General features: G+C 38.9%; 1 protein-coding gene across 5 annotated transcripts in view; it reads left to right on the top strand.

The window, feature by feature from the left end:
- Positions 1-1,938: 1,938 nt before the first annotated feature.
- Positions 1,939-27,157, top strand: part of heatr1 (HEAT repeat containing 1) — an 88,092-nt gene continuing 62,873 nt past the window's right edge. For all 5 annotated transcript variants that reach the window (XM_043695571.1, XM_043695570.1, XM_043695569.1 and 2 more), the window contains exons 1-14: positions 1,939-2,023; positions 6,528-6,678; positions 9,449-9,665; positions 10,008-10,149; positions 11,089-11,190; positions 11,688-11,828; positions 12,638-12,849; positions 17,627-17,820; positions 20,671-20,785; positions 21,874-21,981; positions 22,414-22,531; positions 24,119-24,226; positions 25,210-25,305; positions 25,857-25,945. In XM_043695571.1, the coding sequence (XP_043551506.1) occupies positions 6,537-6,678; positions 9,449-9,665; positions 10,008-10,149; positions 11,089-11,190; positions 11,688-11,828; positions 12,638-12,849; positions 17,627-17,820; positions 20,671-20,785; positions 21,874-21,981; positions 22,414-22,531; positions 24,119-24,226; positions 25,210-25,305; positions 25,857-25,945 (1,784 nt within the window). In that variant the 5' untranslated portion in view covers positions 1,939-2,023; positions 6,528-6,536. The remainder of the gene's footprint in view (positions 2,024-6,527; positions 6,679-9,448; positions 9,666-10,007; positions 10,150-11,088; positions 11,191-11,687; positions 11,829-12,637; positions 12,850-17,626; positions 17,821-20,670; positions 20,786-21,873; positions 21,982-22,413; positions 22,532-24,118; positions 24,227-25,209; positions 25,306-25,856; positions 25,946-27,157) is intronic.

The following is a 27,157-nucleotide window of genomic DNA, read 5'->3' as shown; positions in this document are numbered from 1 at the left end:
AAATAAGTGATAGTTTACATTAAGTCTTTTGTAGTTTAAACGAGGAAAATAAAGGAATGTTAAAAGTTCAACAGTTTGATGAATCCTCTGCTTATCTCACTCACTCTGTTCTCAACATTGCTGCCACAGATACCATCGCTGCTGCTGAAACTACCACCTCTCTGATCTCCCCAGTGCCGCTGGAACATGCCTGGGTAGGATCTACTGACTTGCTGAGCTGAGACATCGCCATGAGCTGCCGAGAGGTCAGCCGACATGTTGTCAAGACACCAGGCTGAGGGACGCCAAGAGACCACACTGAGAGACCAGGCTGAGGGACACTGAGGGACCAGGCTGGGGGACACTGAGGGACCAGGCTGAGGGATGCCGAGAGACCATCTGAATGCTACTGAGAGACCAAACGTTGAAGAAAGGAAAGAGAAGGAAATAGAAGGAGTGGAGGAGCTCCAAGTGGAGCATCCTACCCTGCTGCGATCCTGACGGGAAAAATAAAGGGTTATACCATTTAAGAATCCAGCTAGTCCTGTAAATAACCTTGTGAGGAATCCGAGATGCCAGTTAGTATTTTATCTAAGCAAAGTACAATGCATTTATACACCAACTAACTGCACTACAATGTTACACAATTATCTTTCTGAATGCACTATAACAATTAGCTCACATCCCATCTGTGATGCTGAAGGGACACCACAAAATATCTTCACTGGAATCATCAAAGGAGTGAAATTATTTGCATTGTTCAAATCATGGGAGAACTGACTTTGCCTGAGCATCTGAGGACGTCTTTGTTTCACTTCACAGGTAGCAACTTTACAAGGCGGTAGTAACGCTAATTTTTCTCCAGCATAAAGTTGTATTAATTCATCATTTCAGACAGTGCAAAAACAAATCTGCTTTGAAGTCAGAATTGTTACAGACACATTCCATTTGGTAACTGTTAATGCCCTTAGATATCCAGCAGTTAGTGATGAACAGAGAATTAATCTTCTTGATAGTTACAGTATATTGTAAATAACTGTTTTACATGTCAGTTGCATATGTAGCATTTCAATACCTTTGGTTATCAATGTCAGGTTATAATGTGACTGGGAATATATTTCAAGTTTAGTCTTTTTTGTCAACTGGATGATTTGAATACAGCTGTCCCTTTGAGAATGTGTATCGGGTCCGATCAGGTAGGGAAAGAGTTAAGTTTTGAGTTGTGTGTTACAGATGCTGCCAGACTGACTGAGTTTCTTCAGCAATTTCTGTTTTTGTTAAAGAAAACATTTTCATTCTCAGAAACATCCGTTTTATAACAAAATCACAAAATGAACATTGCTCACAAAAGGTCAAAAGAAATGTTTTCAGCGCAACATTAACATGGGAACAAGTGAGGCCACATACGGCAACATTGTTGTTCTTGTCCGCTGGGGGCCAACCCGGCGGAGACTTCACAATGTTAAAAATCACAGAACACCAGGTTATAGTCCAACAGGTTTAATTGGAAGCACTAGCTTTCGGAGCGTTGCTCCTTCATCAGGTGGTAGTGGAGGGCTCAATCCTAACAGACAGAATTTATAGCAAAAATTTACAGTGTGATGTAACTGAAATTATACAATGTCACCTCCACTATCACCTGATGAAGGAGCGTCGCTCCGAAAGCTAGTGCTTCCAATTAAACCTGTTTGACTATAACCTGGTGTTGTGTTGATTTTTAACTTTGTACACCCCAGTCCAACACCGGCACCTCCAAGTCGAGACTTCACAATCACTGCCTCCAACCTTAGGGGGCGCTGTGACAGGAGCTTCATCCAAACACTCCTCCCAGCCGGAGGGGGCGCTGTGACAGGAGCTTCATCCAAACACTCCTCCCAGCCGGAGGGGGCGCTGCAGGAGCTTCATCCAAACACTCCTCCCAGCCGGAGGGGGCGCTGTTGGAGACAGGCTGGCGGATCGCGGAGATGTTCCGGTTCAAGGGTGAAGTGCCAATTACCATGTGGGGCGAAGAGGAGTGAAGGCTAGTTTCGTTAAATTATAAGAGGTGAGTTTAATAGATTCTCGAAGGAGATTGTTCAAGAACATTATCTCACGCTTTAAAGTGCATGTGTACCCGTGACAAAATGCTTTTAATTGTTCAGGTTTTATTGAACTGAACGGTTAACTTTGCTGCTGTTTAGTTACAGGGAGTAGGAGGGTGCATGTCCCCTACAGGTACTTACTAGGTTTTTAATACTTAGATAAATTATTAACATTATTCCTTATTAGATTTCTTCAGGTTATAAAAATCCATGCTTGTATTGGCTTTTAAAGTAACTACTTTGAAAGATCCCATGGTCTGATCACTTTATGTGTAGCTCAGGTTGAGATCAAAAGGATTGAGATCCACACTCTCATGGATTTGTGGAATTGAGTGTTTTCTCTAAGAATAGATCAAAATAGGTGACATATTTGAACCAAAGTGAGAGAGGGTTAATCCCAACATTTCTACCTGTCTGGTTTTGAACTGCATTGTTTGAAATCTATCTGTGCCGCCTGATTTACAGCTGGGCAATGACAAGGCTCCAGCCAGTGTTCCAATGCCTGTAATAAACAGCATAATTTTAATACATACACTTTGCGTTATTTTTACTACTACCTAGATTGAATATTAGCTCTGGCTAAGTAAATGTCTGTTGTGGAGCCAAAGTTTGAAGTTACCAAAAATGCCGTAACTTTTAAGTGGTAGAATGTGGTGGTGTTTACTGTTTAATATGGTGTGGTTATGTCTTAGCCTGAATAACAATTAAATTATATTGGAATTGCATTGGTCAATCAACATTCTGGGTGTGAAGTAGCTTCATGTTCATTGATGACACACCATCTCAGTTCAGACAACTCAGAGACAGTAAAGGACATTCACTTTTGGATAAATATAACTCAATGTTGGCAAAACTGAAGCCAATTTCTTGTGTCATCACTGTAAACTCTACCGCCAGGCAACAAATTCTTATTTTCTAAATCAGGGTAATCACAACGGTAACTGTTTTATTTCAGCCATAATGCATTTCCAAACATGTGATCATTCAGTTACCAAAATCACTAACATCCTTCTCTGTAAAATTGCTTCCCTTGCCTCAACATATCTGCTAGTCAGGCAGCATCCAGGGAACAGGAGATTCGACGTTTCCTACTCCTGTTCCCTGGATGCTGCCTGACCTGCTGTGCTGTTCCAGCAATAAAGTTTCAACTTTGATCTCCAGCATCTGCAGACCTCACTTTCTCCTCAACATATCTGCTAAAATGGCAAAAGTGAGGACTGCAGATGCTGGAGATTAGATTTGAGAGTGTGGTGTTGGAAAAGCACAGCAGGTCAGGCAGCATCTGAGGAGGAGGAAAATCAACGTTTCGAGATTATCTTAGAATCCATAAACTGTAGAAACAGGCTATTTGGCCCAACACAGGCACACCGATCCCCCCCAAAGAGTAACCCACCCAGACCCATTCCCCTAGACTCTACATTTCACCTACACATCCCTGAACACTATGGGCAATTTAGCATAGCCAAATCACCTAACCTGCACATATTTGGACTGTGGGAGGAAACTGGAGCACCCGGAGGAAACGCACAGACATGGGGAAAATGTCAAACCCCACATAGTCACCCAAGGCTGGAATCGAACCTGGGTCCCTGGTGCTGTGAGGCAGCAGTGCTAAACACTGAGCCACCATGCCAGCTGATTGCTTCCCTTGTCACACCTTTCATTGAAAAAGAATCAGTCCAGAATGACACGTGACACAACATTGTATCTGTGCTGATGATGGTTAGATTTTAGCTCCTGAAACAAACCAAACCTAATTCATAATAGCGAATGCTTACTCTAGTGAATGTCACTCAAAACAGGACCATCCTCCTTTATATCATCCATTGGTGGAGTTCCAATCCTCCCAAATGAAATGACTTCAGCCTGGTCTCAGAGTGAGTATCGAGAGAATGACCAGAGCCTCGTTCCCTGTAAGCAGGGCAGCTGCACAGCAGCTTAAAAACTTTGTGTACATTTGATCATCCTTCACCTTACAACTTTCATTTTGGTTTAAATATCTAACTCAAGCTACTCAGAAATCCCTGCAGGCACAACAAAAATCCTACAGCACACCCGATCTCTGTGTTCCTCCACTTGTGGCTTTTTCTGCATTTCTGAATATAGTAATACCAACATGAACTGCCACATCTTCAGCTTCCTGGGGCCTGAGCTCTGGAACTCCCACCATAAGCCTTTACCCCTCTTTCTTCTCTAAGATATTTCTTAAAATCAGCTACTTTGACCAAGCTTTTGGCCACTATTCCTCATTTCTCCTTCCTGAACTCTGCATCACATTTTGTTTGATTCTACTGTGAAGCACCTCAAGATGCTTTACAATTTAAAGATGCATCATAAATGATACTTAATATTAGGTCTGGAAGGAAACTGAGGAGAAATGTGTTTGGTAAAAATGTGTGTCAAGACGAAAGATAGAAAAGAGTTATTGAACTCCATCATTCTTCGAGATCAAAGATAATGAGAGAATTGATAATAACAAGTGAAGTTAGGAATCAGTGAACGAGGATGTTAAATTATATTTCATGTGGTTCATTGAATCCATTCTGACCCTGTAACCTTGCGTTTCCCATGGCTAATCCGCCTAGCCTGCACATCCCTAAACACTATGGCAATTTAGCATGGCTGATCCACCTAAACTGCACATCTTTGGATTGTGGGAGGAAACTAGAGCACCCTGTGGAAACCCGCGCAGACACGGGAGAATGTGCAAACGGCACACAGACAGTTGCCCGTGGGTGGAATTGAACCAAGATCCCTCGCCACTGGCCCACCATGCCACTCCAGTTTGTAGGCAGAGTAGAAGTACTTGGCAAAGCAGTTACTGACCTGCATTTAGTATCCATGCTGAGGAGACTGCATAACAAGTTAATTTAGAAAACTTGGTTGCATTAAGTATACAATATAGAAAGGCTTGGAACTCTGAACAATAATGTGGAGAAGCAGATATATGAACAAATATCTTACACAAGAAAGTGTCAGGAAAGAAAGTAGTTGGATGTGTGTAGGGTAGAAAAATGAGCAAAGAATTCAAGGAGAGAATGATACTTCCGGAAAGCAAGAAGGAACAGGTGATGGAAACTGTGGAAGATAATCAAGGGAAGATGGAGGTTGATGTGTTAAACACATGAAAAAATGTGTATTATAAAGGCAGGAATAAAACCAAGGCCCGAGGAAAAGTTATGAACACCAGTTAATATCAACTATTTACACTTGCAAGTAAAGGACATTGGGCTTTTATTGGAACAGATGGCTGCTGCAGAGGCAGCAAGGCCTTAGAAGTGGTGCCTCCATTAACATCTGCCTTTGAAGGACCAAAAGAAAATGCCAGAGCCAGGATGGCTGACCCCAGTGATTAGAGAGGAATACCCAACTGTGAAAGCATTAGGCCTCCAGGCACAGTCATTGCTACCAGGGGTCATGAAGTCCCCTGAAGTTGCTGGGAGGTCACACTGATTTAGTTCACAGTCTCCTGACTAAATGGAGGTCACCATTCTAATCGACTAAAATGACACAGTTCTGGTAAGATGACCATCAACAGGCCAACTAATTGACTACCTATCCTTGATTGACCGATACCTAAACATTGACGAAAACGTGCTGCTGGAAAAGCGCAGCAACATTGCCATTCCCACTTTTAGGAATATCTCAGCACAACAATAGCATCAAACTTCTCTCCTGACATCTTCTACCAGCATTTAGCACAATGTGACATTTCAAGCTCGTTTCTGGATTGATCAGTGAGAATGGGTCCCAAATGGTGTCCTCATTTATTCACCAGCTTTTGACGAATGGAATCTCTGTGTCTCTGGCAGTGGTCGAAGACCAGGATTCATTCTCCAATGTTGCTGTAACGCATCAAATGTAGTTTTAAAAATAAGCTAAAATATTTTCTATCAAAAGAAAGAGCAGCATTGTCTTTGCCTCATATATATAAAATAATCATATTGAGTATTAGTGACTGGTGTTTGCTTTTAAATGCTGACAGATCTTTTGTGAGTTTTTAGCAATTTGCTTTTATTGAAATAACATCGGCGTTAAACTATTTCCACACTTTTTTATGTTTCCATAGTAGTTATAAATGTTTACAAAATGAAGTGTGGCTTGGCCTATAGGATAGAGTAATATAAATTTAGTTTTCTTCTCGATAGGTGATTGATTTTCCTCATCACCTTCTCAATGCTGAATCATTGATTAACTTACTGTGAAAATGGTCTGGGAAAATGTTGTGCTGAAAAACACAATTTTCACAGAATCTAGTTAAATCTGACAAAAGCACTTCTAAGGAGAGCAATTACTTTACACCACATGGTGCAATTTGTAATGAAGTAAAGGTTATTTGAAATGTCACTATTCAGCAAGTTTTTTTTGTGTGTTTTACTAAAAGTTAAGTTTCCATAGTGAGCGTCTGACCTTAAGCATGCTGTGTGTTCATCATTAGTTTTCATTTCCTTTTGTTTTCAACCTCAGGAAAGCAAAATGACCTCTTTAGCCTTTCAGCTGAAACGCTTGGCTTTACCACAGAATGATCCAAGTCTTCTGTCTCGCACAGTGACAGTATCGTTGTTGTTTGATTGTAAGGAAGCTGCTACTGTTGACAGAGACACTTTCTTTGCCATAGGTAAGTGATACATCCACCCTGCACTTGCATGCCTCAACATATTTTCTTTGGGAGCTGTTACTGCTGTTGTCTCTACTCTGCTATACCTGTCATAGATTTATTGCATTGGTACATGACCACTGCAAAGGTTTATGCAGACCATATACTTGTAATTTATCTTATTTGATCCCCATTTTTGCTTCCTCAGTTAATCAAATTTTGGAGTCTAACTTTTTTGAAGTTTTCACATATATTACTTAGCATCGTCATTTGCAAATATTCCAATTTTTTCAACTAAAAGATCCCTCCCATTTAATAAAAATGTATTTTTCACTCCTTTTGAACCATGTCATTTCTAAAATAATATATCTTGTATTAGTCTTTAGTGATGTGAGCTGCTGTGGTCGATCCTCACTGGAGATTCTAGCACTACACTGAGGGCACCATCCAGAACTAGATATCAAATGGGGTCATCGATTTATTAGTTACTGCTGTAACTCATTTAAGAAGTGCCATTTTATTCCACTTTCCAGTTTCCATTGTATGAATTAAAAATCACGCTATTGTATTTACATTCTGTCCATACGTCATCAAATGAACATAAGAAATAGGAACAGAAGTGAGCCATTTGGCCAATTAAGCCTGGTCTGCTGTTCACCTTTACCATGGCTGATCAAACTCAGTACCATTCTCCTGTACTATCTACATGTCTTTTGATATTGGTAATACCTAGAAATGTATAAGTGTCAGTTGTGAATATATTCCAAAGCCCTCTGGGAATGGGAATTCCAAATATTCACCATCTTTGGAGTAAAACAATTCCTCCTTGTCTCAACCCTAAATGGGCTGTGTCTTATTCTGAGACTGGGTCCCATGGTTCCAGACAATCAACTGGGGAAGTATTCTTCCTGTGTCTACACTGTCAAACTCTAAGAGTTTGTACGCTTCAATGGGGTGAACTCACAATCGTACGCTTCAATGGGATGAACTCGCACTCTAGAGAGTATAGGCCCAGTCTGCTGAATCATTCCCCAAGTAACAATCTGTCATTCCTGTGATTAGATTGTTGAATCTTTGTTACACTGCCTCTGTGGCAAGTATGTCCTTTGTTCAATATCTGCCACAGTTTGCAGAAAATCACCAGCCCTTTTTGGGAATCCCTGTTTTGCTAGAATTAAGTAAAACCGCTGTGACATTTTCTCAATTTGTCCTTCTTCTTCCTAAAATGCTGCATACATCATCCAGTCACAGATTTCAGTTGGCATTTAAAATAATTTTTTCTCATACTGTGTAAATTGGTAACTAGGCCAGCACTTATTGCCTCTTTTTGATTGTCCTTGAGAAGGTGGTGACAAGCTACTGTCTTGAACCCCTGCAGTCTTTAATTTGGGGTAGCATTTTTAAAAGATTCACTCATGGGATGTGGGGGTCACTGGCCAGGCTAGCATTTATTGCCCATCCATACCAGAGGCAGTTCAGAGACAACCATATTGCTGTAGATCTGGAGTTACATGTAGACCAGACAAGGTGAGGGTGACTGATTTCCTTCCCTAAAGGATGGGTGCTTCCCCAACAATTGATGATGGTTTTGTGGTCATCATTAAACTCTTAATTCTGGATTCTTTATTCAATTCAAATTTCACCATCTGCCATGTCAGAATTTGAACTTGGGTCCCCAAAACATTAGCTGAGTTTCTGGATCAATAGTTTAAAGATAATGTGACTAAGTCATTGCCTCCCCCTGTGGTGTGGTGGCAGTAGTAGGTATACCCACGCTATTGTTAAGAAGGAAATTCCAGGATTTTGAGCTATTGACAGTGAAAGAGCCGCAATATATTTGCAAGTCAGGATAGTGTGTGGTTTAAACTGAACCTGCAATTAGTGGGGTTTCCATGAATCTGCTCTCGTCCTTCTGTTTCTATTTTCATTCTGCCCTTTCAGCCTCTCCCTTCACGATTACTTTTTCCAGCTGTTCCTCATAGAAATTTGTTTCTTTTAGCAAATCACGGCACATTTCATTTTGACCCTTTCACACTCACCATTCTTTGTGTTGTTTGCTCCATTCTCCAATTCCACTAGTCCTCCTTCAGTTCTTTGATAACAATATTTATATTAACAGTGGTCTCTGAATTTCACCGTTCTCGGAACCCTAATAGTTGATGTTTGAATGTGATATTTTTTATGTTTCACTTTTCACCAGCTTGTATAGCTGAAGCCGCAACTTCTTAATATCTATAGAATATCCATTTCCTTTTTGTCATAAATAATACGAAATTGCTGATTTTACTCCGAAGCAGTTATTCTTTGCCACAGTTTAAGATGGTTCTCTTTTTTTTTCATTTGGTACAAAGTTTTTTTTCTGGTTGAATACAAAAATGGTACTAAAGGCCTAATGAGTTTTTAATGCTTCCTTTCCAATCTTTTTTGCACATCGTCTTTCCAGAAAGTGTGTAAACTGCCTCTAATAATTAAACAATTACCATCTACTGGATTGGTTTAGGAGGAGGCTTATTAAGGGAGTGTGCATGCATGTAGATCTTATCAAATGCATGAGCGATAATTTTCTTTTATCATGTTTACAGTGTAAAGATAATATATACAGGACCATCCAAATAGTCTTTTAGAATTTATAATGCACTAAAGATCAAATCCTTCCATAAAGGTGTGATGACTTGTGTTCTAAACTTTGACTAAAATCAGTAATAGATTTTTCTTTTATTGCAAATTCTTGTGGAATAATACTTTACATTACTTCATCATTGTGTTAACACTCATTTCTCTAATCATGTAGGATGTACAGGTCTAGAGGAACTTATTGGAATTGATCCAGCTTTTGAAGAATTTCAGTCGACACTCTTCAGCCAAGCTTCCAAAGGTCTAGAACGTAGTGTTCAAACTAAAGAAGTGAATGCCAAGCTCAATGAGAATATATTGATTTTTCTAACACGCTTATCACCATATTTCATGCTCAAGCCAGCTCAAAAATGCCTCGAATGGCTTATTCAAAGGTAACATGATACCAATGATTTGGAATTTAGAAAATAATTTATTTCTTTTTTTCTTCAACAAGCATATTTGAACCTATGTTTGAATGTCTCTGTTCTTAGTCAAAACGATCTGTATTCAAACCTGTATTATATTAATGAAACATAGTTAATTGCAATTTTCTTTTATTTTGCAGTAACTAGGAATCAGCAGATTTAATTAAAACATATAAAAACATTTTGCTGAATGATAGTTTTGGGATCATAACATGTTTTGAAGCTGTGATACAGTTATTTTCATTGCATAAAAGTAATTACAGCAATGAGATCTCCATGGTTTTAACTTGTATGTACTTGTTTTGCTAGGTTCCACATTCATCTGTATAATCAGGACAGTTTGATCGGCTGCATTCTTCCCTATCATGAGACCAATGTATTTGTCAGAGCCATTCAGCTTCTTAAAATTGATTGCCCAACTCATCGCTGGCATTGGCTGATGCCCATGCAGGTAATAAAAAAAGTTCAAACAATATAATTAAAGTCTGCAGAAATGAGGCTTTTATTCTGCAGTTATGATGTTTATGACATTCAATGGATAAGAATAATTGGCATTCCTCAGGTTTTATTTCAGTATTTTTAAACTAAAAAATCCAGCCATAACAGTATTTAACTTAGATGGCTATTTGGTGAAAATTGTTGAATGCATTTGGACCAGTCTGTTATTTTCTTATCCGTCATAAAATTACTTTTAAATTGACTAACTGGTTCTGTAATCTGTAAATTCTACGGCTGAAATTCCTTTAAATATGATTCACCCTCCAGCTAGGGTCCCAGCCTCCACCTTACTTCCCAACCTCTTGTCAGTGTCACTAATCATTCACTAATGATGATGGCACTGCACATGGAATGTGCATCCACTGTATCCATATTGTTTGTTCAATAATCACTCTGAAATTCTGCAAGAGCATGGCTAATGGCAGTTGACTATCTTTCTACTGTCTGGGTATATTTCCAGTGTAAAATATTTTATCAGTGCACCTCATGGTTTATGGAGGTATTTGTTGTACATGTTGTTATTATTATCAATGATCTGATAAATGGTTATAGGATAGGCCACTAACCAAGCATCCATATCGTCAACTGCTTGCTGTTGAGATCACGGTGTTTGAGTTGCTTTTCATCCAAGTAGTAGAAAATGTGCATCTATATGTGAAATTGATGCAGAGCGAGAGAGAAATGAAAGATTTGATTAATCTTGTGCGACTTTGTAGGACATTAATTCTTTAGTAGAGCGTGTGGTGTAGCTGAGACACAAAGACGGTATCTGAATGAGAAAATAATCAGTTCCACCAACAAATGCATTCTGCTATAACTTGCTCAGTTGATGTAGCTGGAGATATTGCAAAGTATCATTCAAATAAGTTGTATTTTTCTATTATCTATGCAGAAATATGGCGTCCCATTGGCAAGAAGTACATTAATTACACATTGTTACAAAGATTTGAACTTTATGGATTTCATCTGCAGTCTGATAACCAAAGCTGTCAAGGTTTGTACACCCAACCTCAAATTTGAAAGTTTTGGACTAATTTGAATTTTTGCTCTGAGTGTTTTCACATTCACACTTAGAAAATGTGAATTGTTCAAAACCATAGTATAGAATTATTATTGTAGTAGCGGTACAAAAGATCCTTAAAGATACTGCAATTATGGTACTGACTGGTGCAGGCCAGCAAGCTTCAAGGCTTAATGCTTTTCTTGTGCTCACTTGGTGATAGTTAAGACACATTTGCTGGTTTCTGTTCCATGACTAGGGCATGATGAAAACAACCAGGGTTGTCCATCTTGATCTCAGTCTGAGATTAAAACAGGAAATTCTAGGTAGATTTACATCAGCAAGCCCAAAATCAGTCTCACATATGATGTTCTCGGCAGTTGAATAAATTAGCAATTTATTGAAGCTTATAAAGGAATATTAAGCACACCAAATTTCAAGAATTGTGATTATGAAATAAACCTAATTATCAATTTCTGTTTTTTACTTAGACATTTGGAGATTATCCTAGCAATCCAGCACAGCTGAGGGTTCTTTTTTCTTTTTATGCATCCACCATTGTGGTAGCATTAAACACTGCGGAGAAAATAACAGACACCATAGTGGCCAAACTGCTTCCATATATCCAGAAGGTAAAACATTTTGCATGTGTGAAGCTAAATCATGTGGAGCATATTTACTTTCAATTTTATTATAAATATCTTGAAATAAAAGCTATATACTGCAGGTGTTAGAAATATGAAATCAAAACAAAGTTCTGGAAATATTCAGCTGCAGTTCAGTTCTGAGAAAGAGTCCTATTTGACTCAGATTATTAACTCTTTCTCTCTCCATAGTTGCTGTCAGATGTGCTGAGCTTTTACTGCCCTTTCTGTTTTTATTTTATAAACGTCTTAACTTTTTTTTTGCTAGTTAGATCTGCACTATTCAGTTTGTGCAAAAGTGCAAAATATACTGTAAGGGATAAGAGGGGGTGGGGGGCTGGGTTCACTATTGCTCCTCATTACTTTATATACACTCTGACTTCTTATGCTTCACACCAATAGCTGAAGCTATGTAACAACATCCATTGCTGAAGTGACCTCTGATTTGTATGCACCCTGCTGGTCACCCACATTATAATTCTGGATTCGTGGTGCTGGAAGAGCACAGCAGTTCAGGCAGCATCCGAGGACAGGCAAAATCGACGTTTCGGGCAAAAGCCCTCCTGATGAAGGGCTTTTGCCCGAAACGTCGATTTTGCCTGTCCTCGGATTTTGCCTGTCCTCGGATGCTGCCTGAACTGCTGTGCTCTTCCAGCACCACTAATCCAGAATCTGGTTTCCGGCATCTGCAGTCATTGTTTTTACCCACATTATAATGTTTGAATGACACTGCTTTTATATGTGTTATACTGTGCTTTAGAAATTGTTGGTTAAAACATTTTTCTTCAAATTGATAGGGATTGAAGTCTTCATTTGCTGATTATAGAGCTGCTACCTATATGATAATCTGTCAGCTTGCTGCAAAAGCTGTCATGGAAACCTCTCTGGTAAACACTCTGGCCCAGCAGATCACCAAATCACTTGTGAAGACACCATCACTGAAGCGAGAGGGATTGAGTTGTTTGATAGTTTTACTACAGCACCAAAAGAAAGAAAGTATTAGTGAAAAGTAAGTGAATTATTTTCTTTTATAATCATTTGGTAGTACAGAATTTGGGTATTCCTGAAAAAGGACTTGTAAAAAGTTTTTTGTTTGAAGAATTCACAGAAACAAACCAACTAAAGGGAACACATGATTTATACTGTTTGAGAGGAGAATGCCGATTGGTTAGCAGCAAAACTGTGATTGATACCTGCATTGACATTGGAGAATACACCAATTAATAATGAGTAGTGTCTGACTGTTTATTACCCAGCGATTGTATTATACATCTATATGATGTCGTTACTCTACAGGTCAAATTCCAGACTGAACTCTGGCTTGATAGATATGTTTTATCCTTTAGTTTTATTGAGGTGGTCTCTTGCTGAAACATAGGCACACAATGTTGCAGGTTTGCTTTTAACGTAAAGCTAAAGTTTATTAAGCAAAATAAATCAAGACAAAAATAGAATAAAGCAGCCTATACATATAGTATAAGCCTAAAGACCAAAACTTTAAACATACTAAAAGTTTAATCCCAAAACACTCCTTTATGGATCCCAAAGGAAACTTTTTTGGATCCCAAAATTATCCTTTGTACAGTACCCAGAAGTACTCCTTGTCGAGTAATTTTACCAAGGAGAAAATATTTTCTTAACCCCTTGATAGGCTTACATTAACTGTGACTTTAACATTAAATCTGGAACATCTGGGTGCTTCTTCCTGGAACTATCATATACCTGACCTTCAAAAACTACTCTGTTTCAAATAATCTTTTCAGGGTTTAATCCAAACATTTTGGGACTGAAACTGATTCTTTATTCTACCTGAGAGTAACAAACCCAACTATCTTCTCTCTTTCTTAGGAGCACAGTTTTATACATCTTTTTCCAAGGACTTATTCAGTACTGACTAAAACTGAAAGGGCTCACTCGCTCAGCTATGGGTGTTTCTCTTAAGCTGAACGAAAGGTCCAGAAATTTCTAACCGATCTTGATCATTTGTTTACCTTGCTTGGTCATAATCCCTGCTAATTTATGGACACATCCATTAGTTCTAAAAGATAGCTCTTAGAGACTGTTTTCAAAGAAATCATCATTGCCAAGGAATTAGTTACACGTTACTTATTAACTTCAGACACAAAGAAAAACCCATTTTTGACTAACTCAAACTTAATGAAAATGCATTTTGTATTATTTATCACAATTGGATGTTTACAAAAAAAAACCTAACAGTGTGAAGAATTAAGCTGACAATTTAGGAATGTTATTTAGGTTTGCAGTGTGGCAGATTTGCACATTGTGGAAACTATGCATAGTAATAAATGGGGCCCTGTCTTTCCAACAGACAAAGCAAGTAGACACACCGTACCTTAACAAAGTAGGGGTAGCCATGTTCTGGTTCATTTCTCAGAGCCATATCTTGACCAGTCAAAGTCAACCTGTCTGGTTTGAAATGTAAACAAAGCTTGGCAGTTAACTGTCAGTTACTTTAGCCAATGCATAATTAATAGTTTTTTTTTAAACTTGAACAGTGGCACTTCCAATATGCAGTATAACAAACATGCTTTCAGCTGATGGTAATATTGGACAGGCAACATGGTGGCTCCGCTGCTTCCTCAGCACCAAGGACGTGAATTGGATTCCAGCCTCGGGTGACTGTCTGTGTGGAGTTTGCATGCTCCCTCTTTGTCTGCGTGGGTTTCCACTGGGCCCTTCCATAGTCTAAAGATACACTGGTTAAGTGGATTAGCCATGGTTAATGTAGGAGTACAGAGATAGCATGGGGCCTGGATTGGTTGGGATGCTTTTCTGAATGTCAGTGCGGATACAAAGGGCCGAATTGCATGGTCGGGATTCTGTGATTCTAAGTCAGATCCCAGAATGTAACTTGGCTTGATAGATCATATGTTTAATATTTGCATTGGTTAGAGTGGTAGTCAGTCTCTGAAACATGTTCACATGCAACTGCAGATGCTCTTTAATAATTTTAGAAGTATAATCTCTTTTTGGACGTAATAGAAAGGAAATAGCTTTGTCAGTTCCGGATTAATAATGCAAATAAGAAAATATTCTGAATTGTCATGGTGATAGAAACTTTTGTAGCAATTCAGTTTTTGAGGTGCCAGTTCAATTTTGAGGAATGATTTAATTTCTGCAGGTTTGCATTTAAAGCCTAACCTCACTTTCAACTGGTTTTATTTATTTCAAGACTGAAGTACCAATTTGAGTAAAAATAATCCATGTTAGGACATTGCAAATTGCAAAATCCTGTGAAAAAGGCAATACTGTTCAAGTTGTTTGACAGTAAATTTACAAACCAAAATATAACAGATTATGGAGCTCCAATTTTTTCTCCATCTTCCGTAAACAAGGATTGCTCACCATCTCAGTCGTTGACAGGGCTCTGTATGGTGTCTGAACCATTCTACATCTACTCTTATCTTTCCCCTCCCTCCCTGAAGCATGATGGGATGCCCCTTGTCTCACCTTCTGCGCAACATAGCTCATCCTTTGCCATTTTCACCACTGTGATGCCTCAATCAAAAGCATCTTACCCTGACCCATTCCATGCAAGCATGTGAGGTGGAACACATGTCCTTTTATCCCTCCCTTCTCACCATCCAGGGCCCCAAACATTCCTTCCAAGTGGAACTGCAGTTAACTTGTACTTTTTATTGTAGTACACTTTATTCACTGCGGTCTCCATCACATCATGGAAAATAAATGCAGACTAAGTGACTGTCTTACAGAACATTTCCATTCTATCCACAAATATGACCCCTAGCGTACTGTTGCTTGATATTTTAATTTCTCATGCTGCTCTCTTTCTGACCTTGTGACAGAAGCCTGTTAATGTGCACCAGTGAAGGTCAATGCAAGTTCAAGGAATGACACCTAAATTGTTTTAACTCACATTCTACAGTCTTTTGGGCTCAATGTTGAGTTCCACAATTTTAGATCACAACCTCTGCATCCATTTTGTTCTGTCTGTTTTTCCGTCTGGTGGGTCTTGTCTTGTTTCTTTCTTTATCCCTTTATGTTTCATTCCGTTGACTGATATAGTCACTCGTACCTTGGTTGGATACATCTTTTTCTTTATTATACCCATGACAACTCTTTTTGGCTTTTGCATCATGAAGTATTTTGTAATTTTTTTTCCTGCCCTCCAGCCTATCATGTTCCTTTCCTTTTGTTTTTCATGCTATCCCACCTGCTCCATTGGCTCAAAACTGTCTCTTCCTTATTTTTAATGGGATGTATTGCTGACAACACCAGTATTTGCTTTCTATTCCTAATTGTCCACCAAATGAGTGGCTTGCTGGACAATTTCAAAAGGCAGTTAAGAGTTGACCATATTGCTGTAGATCAGGAAGCGCACATAGACCAAGATAAGAATGGTGGATTTTCTTCACTAAAGAACCTTAATTAAACAGAAGGGTTTTATTGAGAGTGGACAATCAATCTTGCCATTCCAGAGATTAGCTTTACATTTGTAATTTGTGAATTGAGGTTAAATTGCCATGGTGGTATTTGAACTGCCAGCTATCCTCAGAACATTAGACTGGTTCTCTGGATTATATTACATTACATTTTTACATTACATTACAGTGTGGAAACAGGCCCTTCTGCCCAACAAGTCCACACCGACCTGCCGAAGCGCAACCCACCCATACCCCTACATTTACCCCTTACCTAACACTACAGGCAATTTAGCATGGCCAATTCACCTGACCTGCACATCTTTGGACTGTGGGAGGAAACCCACGGAGACACGGGGAGAACGTGCAAACTCCACACAGTCAGTCGCCTGAGGCGGGAATTGAACCCAGGTCTCTGGCGCTGTGAGGCAGCAGTGCTAACAACTGTGCCACCGTGCCACCCACAATTATGATAGTGCTGACATTACCACAAACTTCTACACACAGATTTCTAGGACTCTCTTCCACAAGTGGCAGTGGATGCTAGATGAGTTGTAAATTGTAAATCTGCAATAGATATTTGTTTGTTGAGCAAAGCTGTTGAGGGAAATGGGCCAAAGTTGGGTATATAGAGTTAGGCAACAGATTAACCATGATCTCATGGAATGGTGGAACAGGCTCAAAGGCTGATTGGCCAACTTCAGTTTCTACGTGCCACTGGGCCATAATCTCTCTATGTTCATAGCTCCCCATTTTATCTTCAGTTCTCAAGACACATCAATTTAACCTGAAATGTTAACTCTGCTTCTGTACACAGATGGATTCTGACCTGTTGAGCATTTCCAGTATTTTTTGTATGTTTTTATTATCGTGGTATTGTTTCATCACAGATCCACATACATTTTAAATTAGGCATTGTGAATATCAATATGCTAAGACCGAATAGAAGCTTAACTGTTTCTGTGTGTTCATCAAAAGTGATTTGCTAATTTCTCCATTTGAAGAATTGCTGAAGGATTCATTTATATTCTTCAGTTAACTACAGATTGCATCCTGGAGAAAATAGTCTTTATTCAGTAGTTTCAGAAAAACCTAACACATGACATGTTTATTGTATACAAAAATCCATGCTGGTAGTTATTTAAACAGCTACCACAGTAAATAGTGGTTCCAGCCATATCATTTTCTTCCATGTGGTTACTCAGTTTGCTGTAATTGCCCTTTTTCTTCCACGTTTTCCACAAAATCTCTTTTTTTTATTTTCTGTCACTGAAGTGATGTATGTCTTTTATCTCCTAAGACTGATCGGGAGAGAAAACTCTACGCGATCCATAAATTACATTCCTACTTTAGCATCTGATTATTGCTTTCTTTATTTTACAGGACCTTTAATCATCTCTGTAATATTCCTGGCCTCATTACAACTCTCCAAGAGATTGATACTAGGTATAATGTTTCTCCATTGCTCCAATGTTTTCTCCCGAAACTGATACATTCCGTTATCACAGAAGGCTACAACAGAATTAGAAGCAAGACGAAGCCATTCAGCCCATCGAGCCTGCTCCACCCAGACACAGGTATATTTTCTAATGATTTACTTAATACACTTGCTCTGTATTCCTACACATATATGTGATGAAATGATACTTGATATCAATGGACAAAAGCATCTTTCTCTATCTGCCCCAGCGATATTAACATTCTTAAGGTTTTGATTTTTGTCAAATCTGTTGATTTCTTTTATGCCAATTTTACAAAATTTACCGTTATTTAAATGAAAGACTTCAGTAGCTTTTCAGCATGACAGTCAAATGTTTCGAGGCATTTAAGTTCTTCAAAGTGCAAGAGCCATTATACAGGTAGATGTGATAATCATTTTAGATACAGCAAAATCCTTTAGACAGGAGTGCAATGAATTAGCTAATTGGTCTCTGGATGAGTGGTGCTGGAAGAGCACAGCAGTTCAGGCAGCATCCAAGGAGCTTTGAAATCAACGTTTCGGGCAAAAGCCTTTCATCAGGAATCGCTTTTGCCCGAAACGTCGATTTCAAAGCTTCTTGGACGCTGCCTGAACTGCTGTGCTCTTCCAGCACTACTAATCCAGAATCTGGTTTCCAGCATCTGCAGTCATTGTTTTTACCTAGCTAATTAGTCTGTTTATTTTTTTGGTCCGTTAGTTGAGGGGAGACTGTTACCCATGTACTCAGAATTTGCTGACCTTTTTCAAACAGTATCAAAGGAATAATATGCACTAACCAAAGCAAAGAGCCCCCACATAATACCTCATCTGAAGGACAGTGTCTGTGACCATGCAGCAGTGTATAGTATGGCACTCAGTGTCATCTTAAATTTGGGGCTTCAACCCCTAGCATTCTGACTTAATTATGAAAATACTACTAATGTACACTCTGATTCTAGCCTTTTGAATATTCCTAATTATAAAGACTCCAAAACTGATGGCATGTTTTTCACTGCCAAGGCCCTAAGCTCAGGATTTTCTCCCTAAAGCCCTGAGCTTCACTCTCTCCATGTGACTTGACTTTTTGTTCAAAGACACTGATATTGCCATAGGTTGCTAAGTGTCATATTTTAATCTATAAAGTGATGCTTGGTAGTGCAGAATTTGAATATTGCTGATGGAAGAAACATGTTGAATCTTTTTGTCTTGCACTGTCCAGGACAAATATAAGATTAGGAAATACCAAATGATTACAGGTAGTTCTTCTATAACGTGAAACAGTTATAATTTTTAGAAACAGTGCTTAAAATGTTGGTGATGTGATTGTGTTGCAGCCAACATACATTTTAAAAATTTCCACTTCAGAAACAATGTCCCCAATTCGTCAGTCGTGTTACAGAGAATTCGCACGTACAACCTGTACAACAATTTATGCTAGAGGAAGAAAGCTATGCTGATCAGTTGGCATTTGTCTTCAGTTGAGGCATTGCAATGAAGAGCAGTAGTACCTCCTACTTCTACCTGCCAGCTGTGTTGACTGAAACTCCTAATGATCACCTAATTGAATCAAACAATTATTCTTTTGTCTGTCCTTGGGAGGCAGAGTTAGGAGCATATTCAACCAGCCCATACTTGCAAAACCCAAAACTAAATGTTTTCTGTTTGAAGTGATTTACCAATTGGGCAACACTTGCTGAATAATTCTAAAAGCTCCAGTAGCAATCCGTTTAACACAATCAGTCGAATTCACAGCGTAGCTTGTTTACACTTGCTAGAAGCACCTATGTTTATAGGCAGGAACCTATTCTTTCCAAACAAAAGGAATATGTTCAAGTCTTAAGCTTTTTACTTACACAGAAGGAAGTGGAGCCTCTACTTCTCCATTTTCTCAATTGCAATGCCTTGACCAACGAGAGTTAACTTGCTCTTGTATTCTAGCCCCTTTGAAATGAATACTAACTTTGCATTTGCCTTCCTAACTGCCAACTGAATCTGCATGTTAACCTTAAGAGAATCCTGAACAAGGTCTCCTGAGTCCCTTTGTGCATCAGATTTCCACAGCCTTTCCCTTTTTACACAATAGTCCATGCCTCTATTCTTTCTACCAAGACACACAACGTTAGACTTCCCCACATTGTATTCCATTTGCCACTTCTTTTCCCATTCTCAGATCCAGAAAGATTTGCCTGAGCAAATCCTTCTGCAACCTCTCTGCCCCTCCACTTTGTGCCATCTTTTGGATTAGTGGTGCTGGAAGAGCACAGCAGTTCAGGCAGCATCTGAGGAGCAGAAAATCGACATTTCGGGCAAAAGCCCATCTGCCAACTTAGCAACAATGCCCTCAGATCCTTCGTCCAGATCATTAATGTGTAATATGAATAGTCATGGTCCCAACATTGACCCCAGTTGAAATCCACTACTCACTGGCTGCCATCCAGGAAAATAACCCTCTATCTCCACTCTTTGCCTTCTGCCTGTCAGCCAAGCTTCTATCCATGCCACTACCTTGCCCTAACACCATGGGATGTTATCTTAATTTGCAACTTCCTGAGAGGCACTTTGTCAAAGGCCTTCTGGAAATCCATTGGTTTTGCTTTGTCTAACATGTTTTTACCTCCTCAAAGCATTCTCTCAGATTTGTTAGGCATGTGGTGAAGAACACCCCTCGTGCTGCTATTATGATACTTCTGTTCTCTGTATTAACTCTCTTTTGAGCTCTAAGTCACAGTCTTTGTGCTGAATTATGAAGCTTTATGCTGTACACTAATGTGTAGTGAAAACTAATTAAAGAATTGTCGATTGTTATTTAATGCTCCTATCCTCTGGCCCAAATTTGTTTCTTGCTGCCGGAGGTAAGAGGATAGTATACTTGATTCATTTTACCTCTTAGATTTATCAGCTCTGTTTTCCTGCACAACAATGACTGATATAAACTCTGTGTGTCTCATGTATTCGTTTATCTCCTCAGCTGAAATGCCTGAAGAGCAGGAAGAACGTTCTGATGGCCCAACCCACATCCAACTTCTGGAAGGCATACTTCAGAATGTTGCATTAGAGAGCAACCTGGACCAAATTGTAGCCAAGTAAAGATCATTAATGTATTTCTGTATCTATAATGGCAATTCTTGTAATTCTTGGTTTGTTTGATTTTTCAGGAATTAAGTATTTCATTTCCAGTGTTTCTTGTCTTTCGTTGGCTGATTTTTGTTCGCAAATGAGTTTTCACTTCAGTCCTTCCCAAAAACTTGAATGAGACAATGCCCCTCTCCTGCAATTCCCTCCTTGTCTCACAACATGCTGAAAAATAAAATTGATAGCATTCATTCATGCGTGCAACAATTCAGAAAAAATCTCTAACTCTACATCCATCTTCTGATCATTCATCTTAAATACCCTCTGGCTGTTTATGCAAGGTCTGGCATCTCCGGTATTAGAAATTCTCTTGTCTCCTCTACACTAAGCTTTTCTCCTTCATTTGATCCTTTCATATATAACCTTACTCATTCCACACACCAATTTGATTTTCTACTCCCAACTTTAAACCTTGTAAATTTAACATTTGCTGACTTCCCCCTGTTGCATCCTAATGCATACGCTGGACCATGTTATTTGGTTGTGACAGTTTCTTTATTAAAAATAAATGCTGAACATGTTTATGGTGTTAATTGAAAACACAGTCCCAATGTCATTTCTTTTGCTTTGCAGGTTGCACACACTTCAAATTGTTTGATGCAAAGACAAAAATAATTTTGTCCAAGAAAAACCATAAATTAGAATAATTGTAATCTGAAGATTGCAAACAGAATAATAGAGAAAAATACCCAAACGTAATATGGTGATCTAATTAGGGGATTCATAAATTACTTTGTTTTGTGTTTTATTTAAAGTTTGTTAACATCAGGACATTGTTGTCCTGAATTATTATGTGATGGATTACTTGTGGTAAAATCTTTAGAAGAGATTTGCTATTTGATAAATTTGCCAAATAATCTGTTATTGCAGCTGTTAATCATAACTGTCTTCTACAGGGGCTTGTAGACAGGAATCCTTTGGTGGGGTTTATCATGATAAATGTCTGACTGTAATTGAGTAGGGATTTACTACTATGGTTCGTTTATCTTTATCCTTGTTTTTCAATCACACTACATCTTACTGTTTTTCTTTATTCTAGTGTGCTTCTTGAGGAGTACATTTCCCATTGGACAGAGAATATAAACTCTGACAGTCTTTCTGCTTTAAATAAAGAAATAATGCCCGTGGTCAGACTCATGGAAGCAAAGTAAGCAAAGTAAAGAATTCCTATTTTGGATGTGGCATGATTGCCAAGCAGGTTGGAGCAAAGATTCCCATGTGTTGCTTTTCTCAGTCATTTTACTCTGGAGAATGCTAAGTTGAGTCCAGATGCTTTCCTTGCATTGGAAGGGAATTAAACTGGGCACAATGAGTAAACTGGGATCTCCTCATTCCCAACTTGTAGTTGAATTGGTATTTGCAGCAGATTACCTATTAGCCCTCTTCTTAAAAAGAATATATTGCAAAATATAGAAACCTTTTTTTGTTTTGTAAAACAATTGCTTTTGTAAGCGTTTAAGGCTAGCATAATTTTTCTTTTCGACCTATTGTGTTAAATGCTCTTTCAAAAATGCAACTATCTTAATGTTGCTTTGTTTGTGACTTCTATTTAAAGACTTGCTTTTCTGTTTACATGAAGGTATTCTAACGTTTATGATATAGTCTTGGAAGAACAATTGAAAAAAGTCAAAACCCAGCGTGAGCAAGACATCTTTCACCAGTTTGTTTCTCTGTCATTGAACAGTGCCAAGCATCAGGTAATATAAGATTTTAGACCCAGGCTCAATAGGAACTATTAAAGAGAAAAATGACTTTGCAGTAAATTTCATCATTCAACTATCTGTTTCACAATTAAATATGCAACTGTGGGATTATCATTTTACAAAAACGTTTATTTTGGTTGCATGTATTTCTTATAAAATGACATTTGGTGTACCATGCAGAATGATATGCTGCTGTTCACCAAATCTAAAACTATTACTTTCAACATGCACGATAAGCATTTCTTTCCCAGCTCTTGCATCGTATAAACTATAACATCAAGACATTTTCAAAATGGGAGGAGGATTGAGGTGGGATCATGTGGCAACCTGAAAGTTTAGGCCTCAGAGGCAACCAAGCTGCTGCATTGATCTGACCAAGTTTGAACAACTGTATTCCCAGTCTATTGGGCCCTTGTTGTGAGAATTCTCCCTGAGGGATCACAGCAGTTGGGACAGGAATTGAAAGTACACACTAATGCAATTGGGTTGTGCAACTAGGTGGATGTAGACATATTTTGTTGGAACAGAGTTGTGGATGCTTTAGTTTTAAGGAGCTTACCTTGTCCCTGCCCTGGGCTGGCTTAATGTCACAACTGGGTTGGAGTTAAATCCATATACACTGGTTTACCTAGCCTTCCTGCTGTTTGCATCCTCACTTCCATCAAGATTCATTCTTTCCCGGATCATCAAAATAATGGATTTCATTATTTCTTTTCTTATTTCCTCCTCCTTGCAATCCCGATCACCGAACCACTACTTAATAGTGTTGTTGAAACGTAATTCATGCCCTGCGTTCTAGTTCTTCATCCTTGGGATTCCTTCATTCTTAATTTCGAAGTTTGAAGGTTTTGGGCTACTGCACAGTTCCTGAAACTTGAGCATGATGAAAGTAGGTTGACATTGCATATTGTACTGTCAGAACTACTGTACTCCAGCTGACAGACATCTGCGTCATTTGGTGAACATAAAAGTTCACAAGCACTACTTTGAGAAGCAAAAGGTGTTTTCCAAAAGAACTGCTTAATATTTAACTCTTTGTGAGAGTATGCTATGCATAAATTGTCTACAACGTTTCCTTTGTTTTAATAGTTATTACACCATAAAAGTACTTAATTGGCTGTTTCTTTCATTTAAAAAATAAATAAACTATGTTGTTTTCCTTACAATAGTATTTCTTATCCAGGGTGATGGAGAACAGCAGGGTTAGAGGCTCCATTGTCACCTGTGAATGTTTCATTCGTATCAGCCACAGGCACATTAGCTGTGTATCTTCTTATTAGCATTAGTGGTATTGGGTTAGGATGGGGGATAGACAATGGGAGTTCTTCTTTCCAATTGCTATCAATAAATCTCACAGAAAGAATAGAATTGGTTATAATGTGTGCCTTCCTATGTTTGAGTAGTATGTTATCAATCTGTGTACATACTCAAATGAATAAGAACATTTAATTATGGGATCTCTGGAATCATGCCCCAGAAACTAGTCAAAGCCTTTAGGAGTAGGTAAAGTGGTGGGTGTGGGGGGAAAGGTAAAACTAAAAGGGCCGTGAAATTCCTAACTGAGCTTAATTTTTATTTTAGTTGTTGGCAGATTCTAACACATCTTTGTTGCTGAGTCTGAATCACCCACAGCCTACAATCAGAATATTTGCTGTTGAACGCTTGAAGGAAATCATTAAAACATCACAGGTATTCCAAGGTTTAAAAATTAATTGAATTTTTATTGCATTATTCATCTTAAGCTTCAAGAATTTTCAGCATTTCCAAAAGTGCAGAAACTATGCAAAGTAACTCTAGTAGTTCCAATGAATGCCATAAGACAAATAAATTATTTTAACATGGTGAATTTACAACATTTTTAAGTATGCAAAATGTATTCAGAAATTATAATTAGAACAACTAGCTACATGTTTGTGAAGTTACCATGTTGTTAATTGCTGGTGATTCTGAATCCAGACCAATTGCAAAGATACATGAGGTTCCTTGGCTTTCTTCAGTTTGAACAGTCTTGAGGTGCGAGTTAAGCCATTAAAGAGATTGAGTGAAATAAAGTCCTCTTTGAAATTAATTGCTAAGTTAGTTAAGTCGTTTCCCCTGGATTTCCTAGGGGGAAGAAAATATATAACACCTGACTGTCTAAATCAAATTTGTTAGAGGTATTTTAAGAACAAGGCACCTTCAATAATACAGCTTCAGTGATTGAAAGTTAACTGTTTAGATTCACCAGCGCATTCAAAGTGTTGTCACAGGTTTGGTCCCACGTGGTATGCAGCTTCCTTGCAGAGAGGGAAACTGCCAACAAATCAGCTTGAAAGGTTGTGCAAGAGCACTTGTATATTTGCTGGTAGTTGGAGCAAGGAGGACAGGGACTAGGGGAATTCCTGATCGAGATCCACTAAGCACTTTGGAAGGCATCAGTCTTTGAGTTGTAGCACACAGTAATCTTTGTTTTTATTTAAAACGCGGAATATTATGGCATAGTTCTGTCATTTAATTATTGAGTGTCCAGCTGTCTCTTTAAAGGTTTATGGTCCCTACGATGTATGCAGCATGGTAAAACATGTAATATTATGGGCACTAGAATACTTGTGGAAGGATTTGAAGATATAGCTGTTTGATCACAGGACGACGCACCATTTTAAATTTATTTATATACTCATTTTATTTCGAAGGAGGGATGTGATGATCTTTTTCTGAAGGAAGCAATTTTAGAGCGTTTGAAAGATGACAGTCTAGAGGTAGTTCTGGTCGCTATGCAAGCTCTGGAGGTGAGTTGTATATGTTTTTTTCATAGCTACTCCACTTATTTAAATATCAGAACAGAGCATACGTTTCATGATATCAATGTGTTTCAAGTCAATTCACAGGCAGCATTATCTAACAAATATCTTGGTACTTAATGTGCACCGAACATACCCCAAGGATGAAAGTTTTGCACTTGAACGGAATTGCAAAATGACCCCATAATCCAAAATTTACAAGCACAGTATTTGTTCTCTGTTCACTGTAAAAGTAGCTCCAGTTTGCTTTTCTAGGCTACTTCCCTCAATAAGGAGTCCTTGGTATGTGGCCTTAAAAGGATGCATGGCTTATTCATAGCAGCTGAAGATCACAACCATGCTCCAGACTAGAAGATGGCCATAACTAATGCTGTACATAACTGGTCAGTTCTAGTATGTTTATAAATTGATGCACATTAATCACCAGTGACAGCTAGGGCCAGATGCAGTCCTGTGTTATCTTAAGGTGTTATCCTCTTGCTTGATGAAAGGCTAAATACGAATGCTAAATTTTTTATTTTGTTCTGATCCTTTTGTAGGCCTTCTCTGGAACCCTTGGCCAAGAAGAGACAGTTACTTGCCTTTTGACAGTGCTTCAACGAGTGAACCTTTCTGATAATGACTATTGGTGAGTATAATTTTAACACCATGATAGCATAATACAAGTATTATGGAGTCATAGAGATGTACAGCATGGGAACAGACCCTTCGGTCCAACCCGTCCATGCCGACCAGATATCCCAACTCAATCTAGTCCCACCTGCCAGCACCCGGCCCATATCCCTCCAAACCCTTCCTATTCATATGCCCATCCAATGCCTCTTAAATGTTGCAATTGTACCAGCCTCCACCACAACCTCTGGCAGCTCAGTCCATACAGATACCACCCACTGCGTAAAAAAGTTGCCCCTTAGGTCTCTTTTATATCTTTCCCCTCTCACCCTAAACCTATGCCGTCTAGTTCTGGACTCCCTGACCCCAGGGAAATGACTTTGTGTATTTATCCTATCCATGCTCCTCATAATTTTGTAAACCTCTATAAGGTTACCCATCAGCCTCCGACGCTCCAGGGAAAACAGCCCCAGCCTGTTCAGCCTCTCCCTGTAGCTCAGATACTCCAATCCTGGCAACATCCTTGTAATCTTTTCTGAACCCTTTCAAGTTTTACAACGTCTTTCCGACAGGAAGGAGACAAGAATTGCACACAATATTCCAACAGTGGCCTAATCAATGTCCTGTACAGCCGCAACATGACCTCCCAACTCCTGTACTCAGTACTCTGACCAATAAAGGAAAGCATACCAAACGCCTTCTTCACTATCCTATCTACCTGCGACTCCACTTTCAAAGAGCTATGAACCTGCACTCCAAGGTCTCTTTGTTCAGCAACACTCCCTAGGACCTTACCATTAAGTGTATACATCCTGCAAAGATTTGCTTTCCCAAAATGCAGCACCTCACATTTATCTGAATTAAACTCCGTCTGCCACTTCTCAGCCCATTGACCATCTGGTCCAGATTCTGTTTTAATCTGAGGTAACCCTCTTGACTGTTCACTACACCTCCAGTTTTGGTGTCATCTGCAAACTTACTAACCATACCTCTTATGCTCGCATCCAAAACATTTATATAAATGACAAAAAGTAGAGGGCCCAGCACCGATCCTTGTAGCACTCCACTGGTCACAGTCTGAAAAGCAACCCTCCACCACCACTCTCTGTCTTCTACCTTTGAGCCAGTTCTGTATCCAAATGGCTAGTTCTACCTGTATTCCATGAGATCTCACCTTGCTAATCAGTCTCCCATGGGGAACCTTGTCGAACGCCTTACTGAAGTCCAT

This window comes from Chiloscyllium plagiosum, chromosome 9 (assembly GCF_004010195.1).
Source record: "Chiloscyllium plagiosum isolate BGI_BamShark_2017 chromosome 9, ASM401019v2, whole genome shotgun sequence".
Taxonomy (NCBI): domain Eukaryota; kingdom Metazoa; phylum Chordata; class Chondrichthyes; order Orectolobiformes; family Hemiscylliidae; genus Chiloscyllium; species Chiloscyllium plagiosum.
The sequence above is the reverse complement of the archived record's forward strand: the minus strand, read 5'-3'. Positions and strand labels throughout refer to the sequence as shown.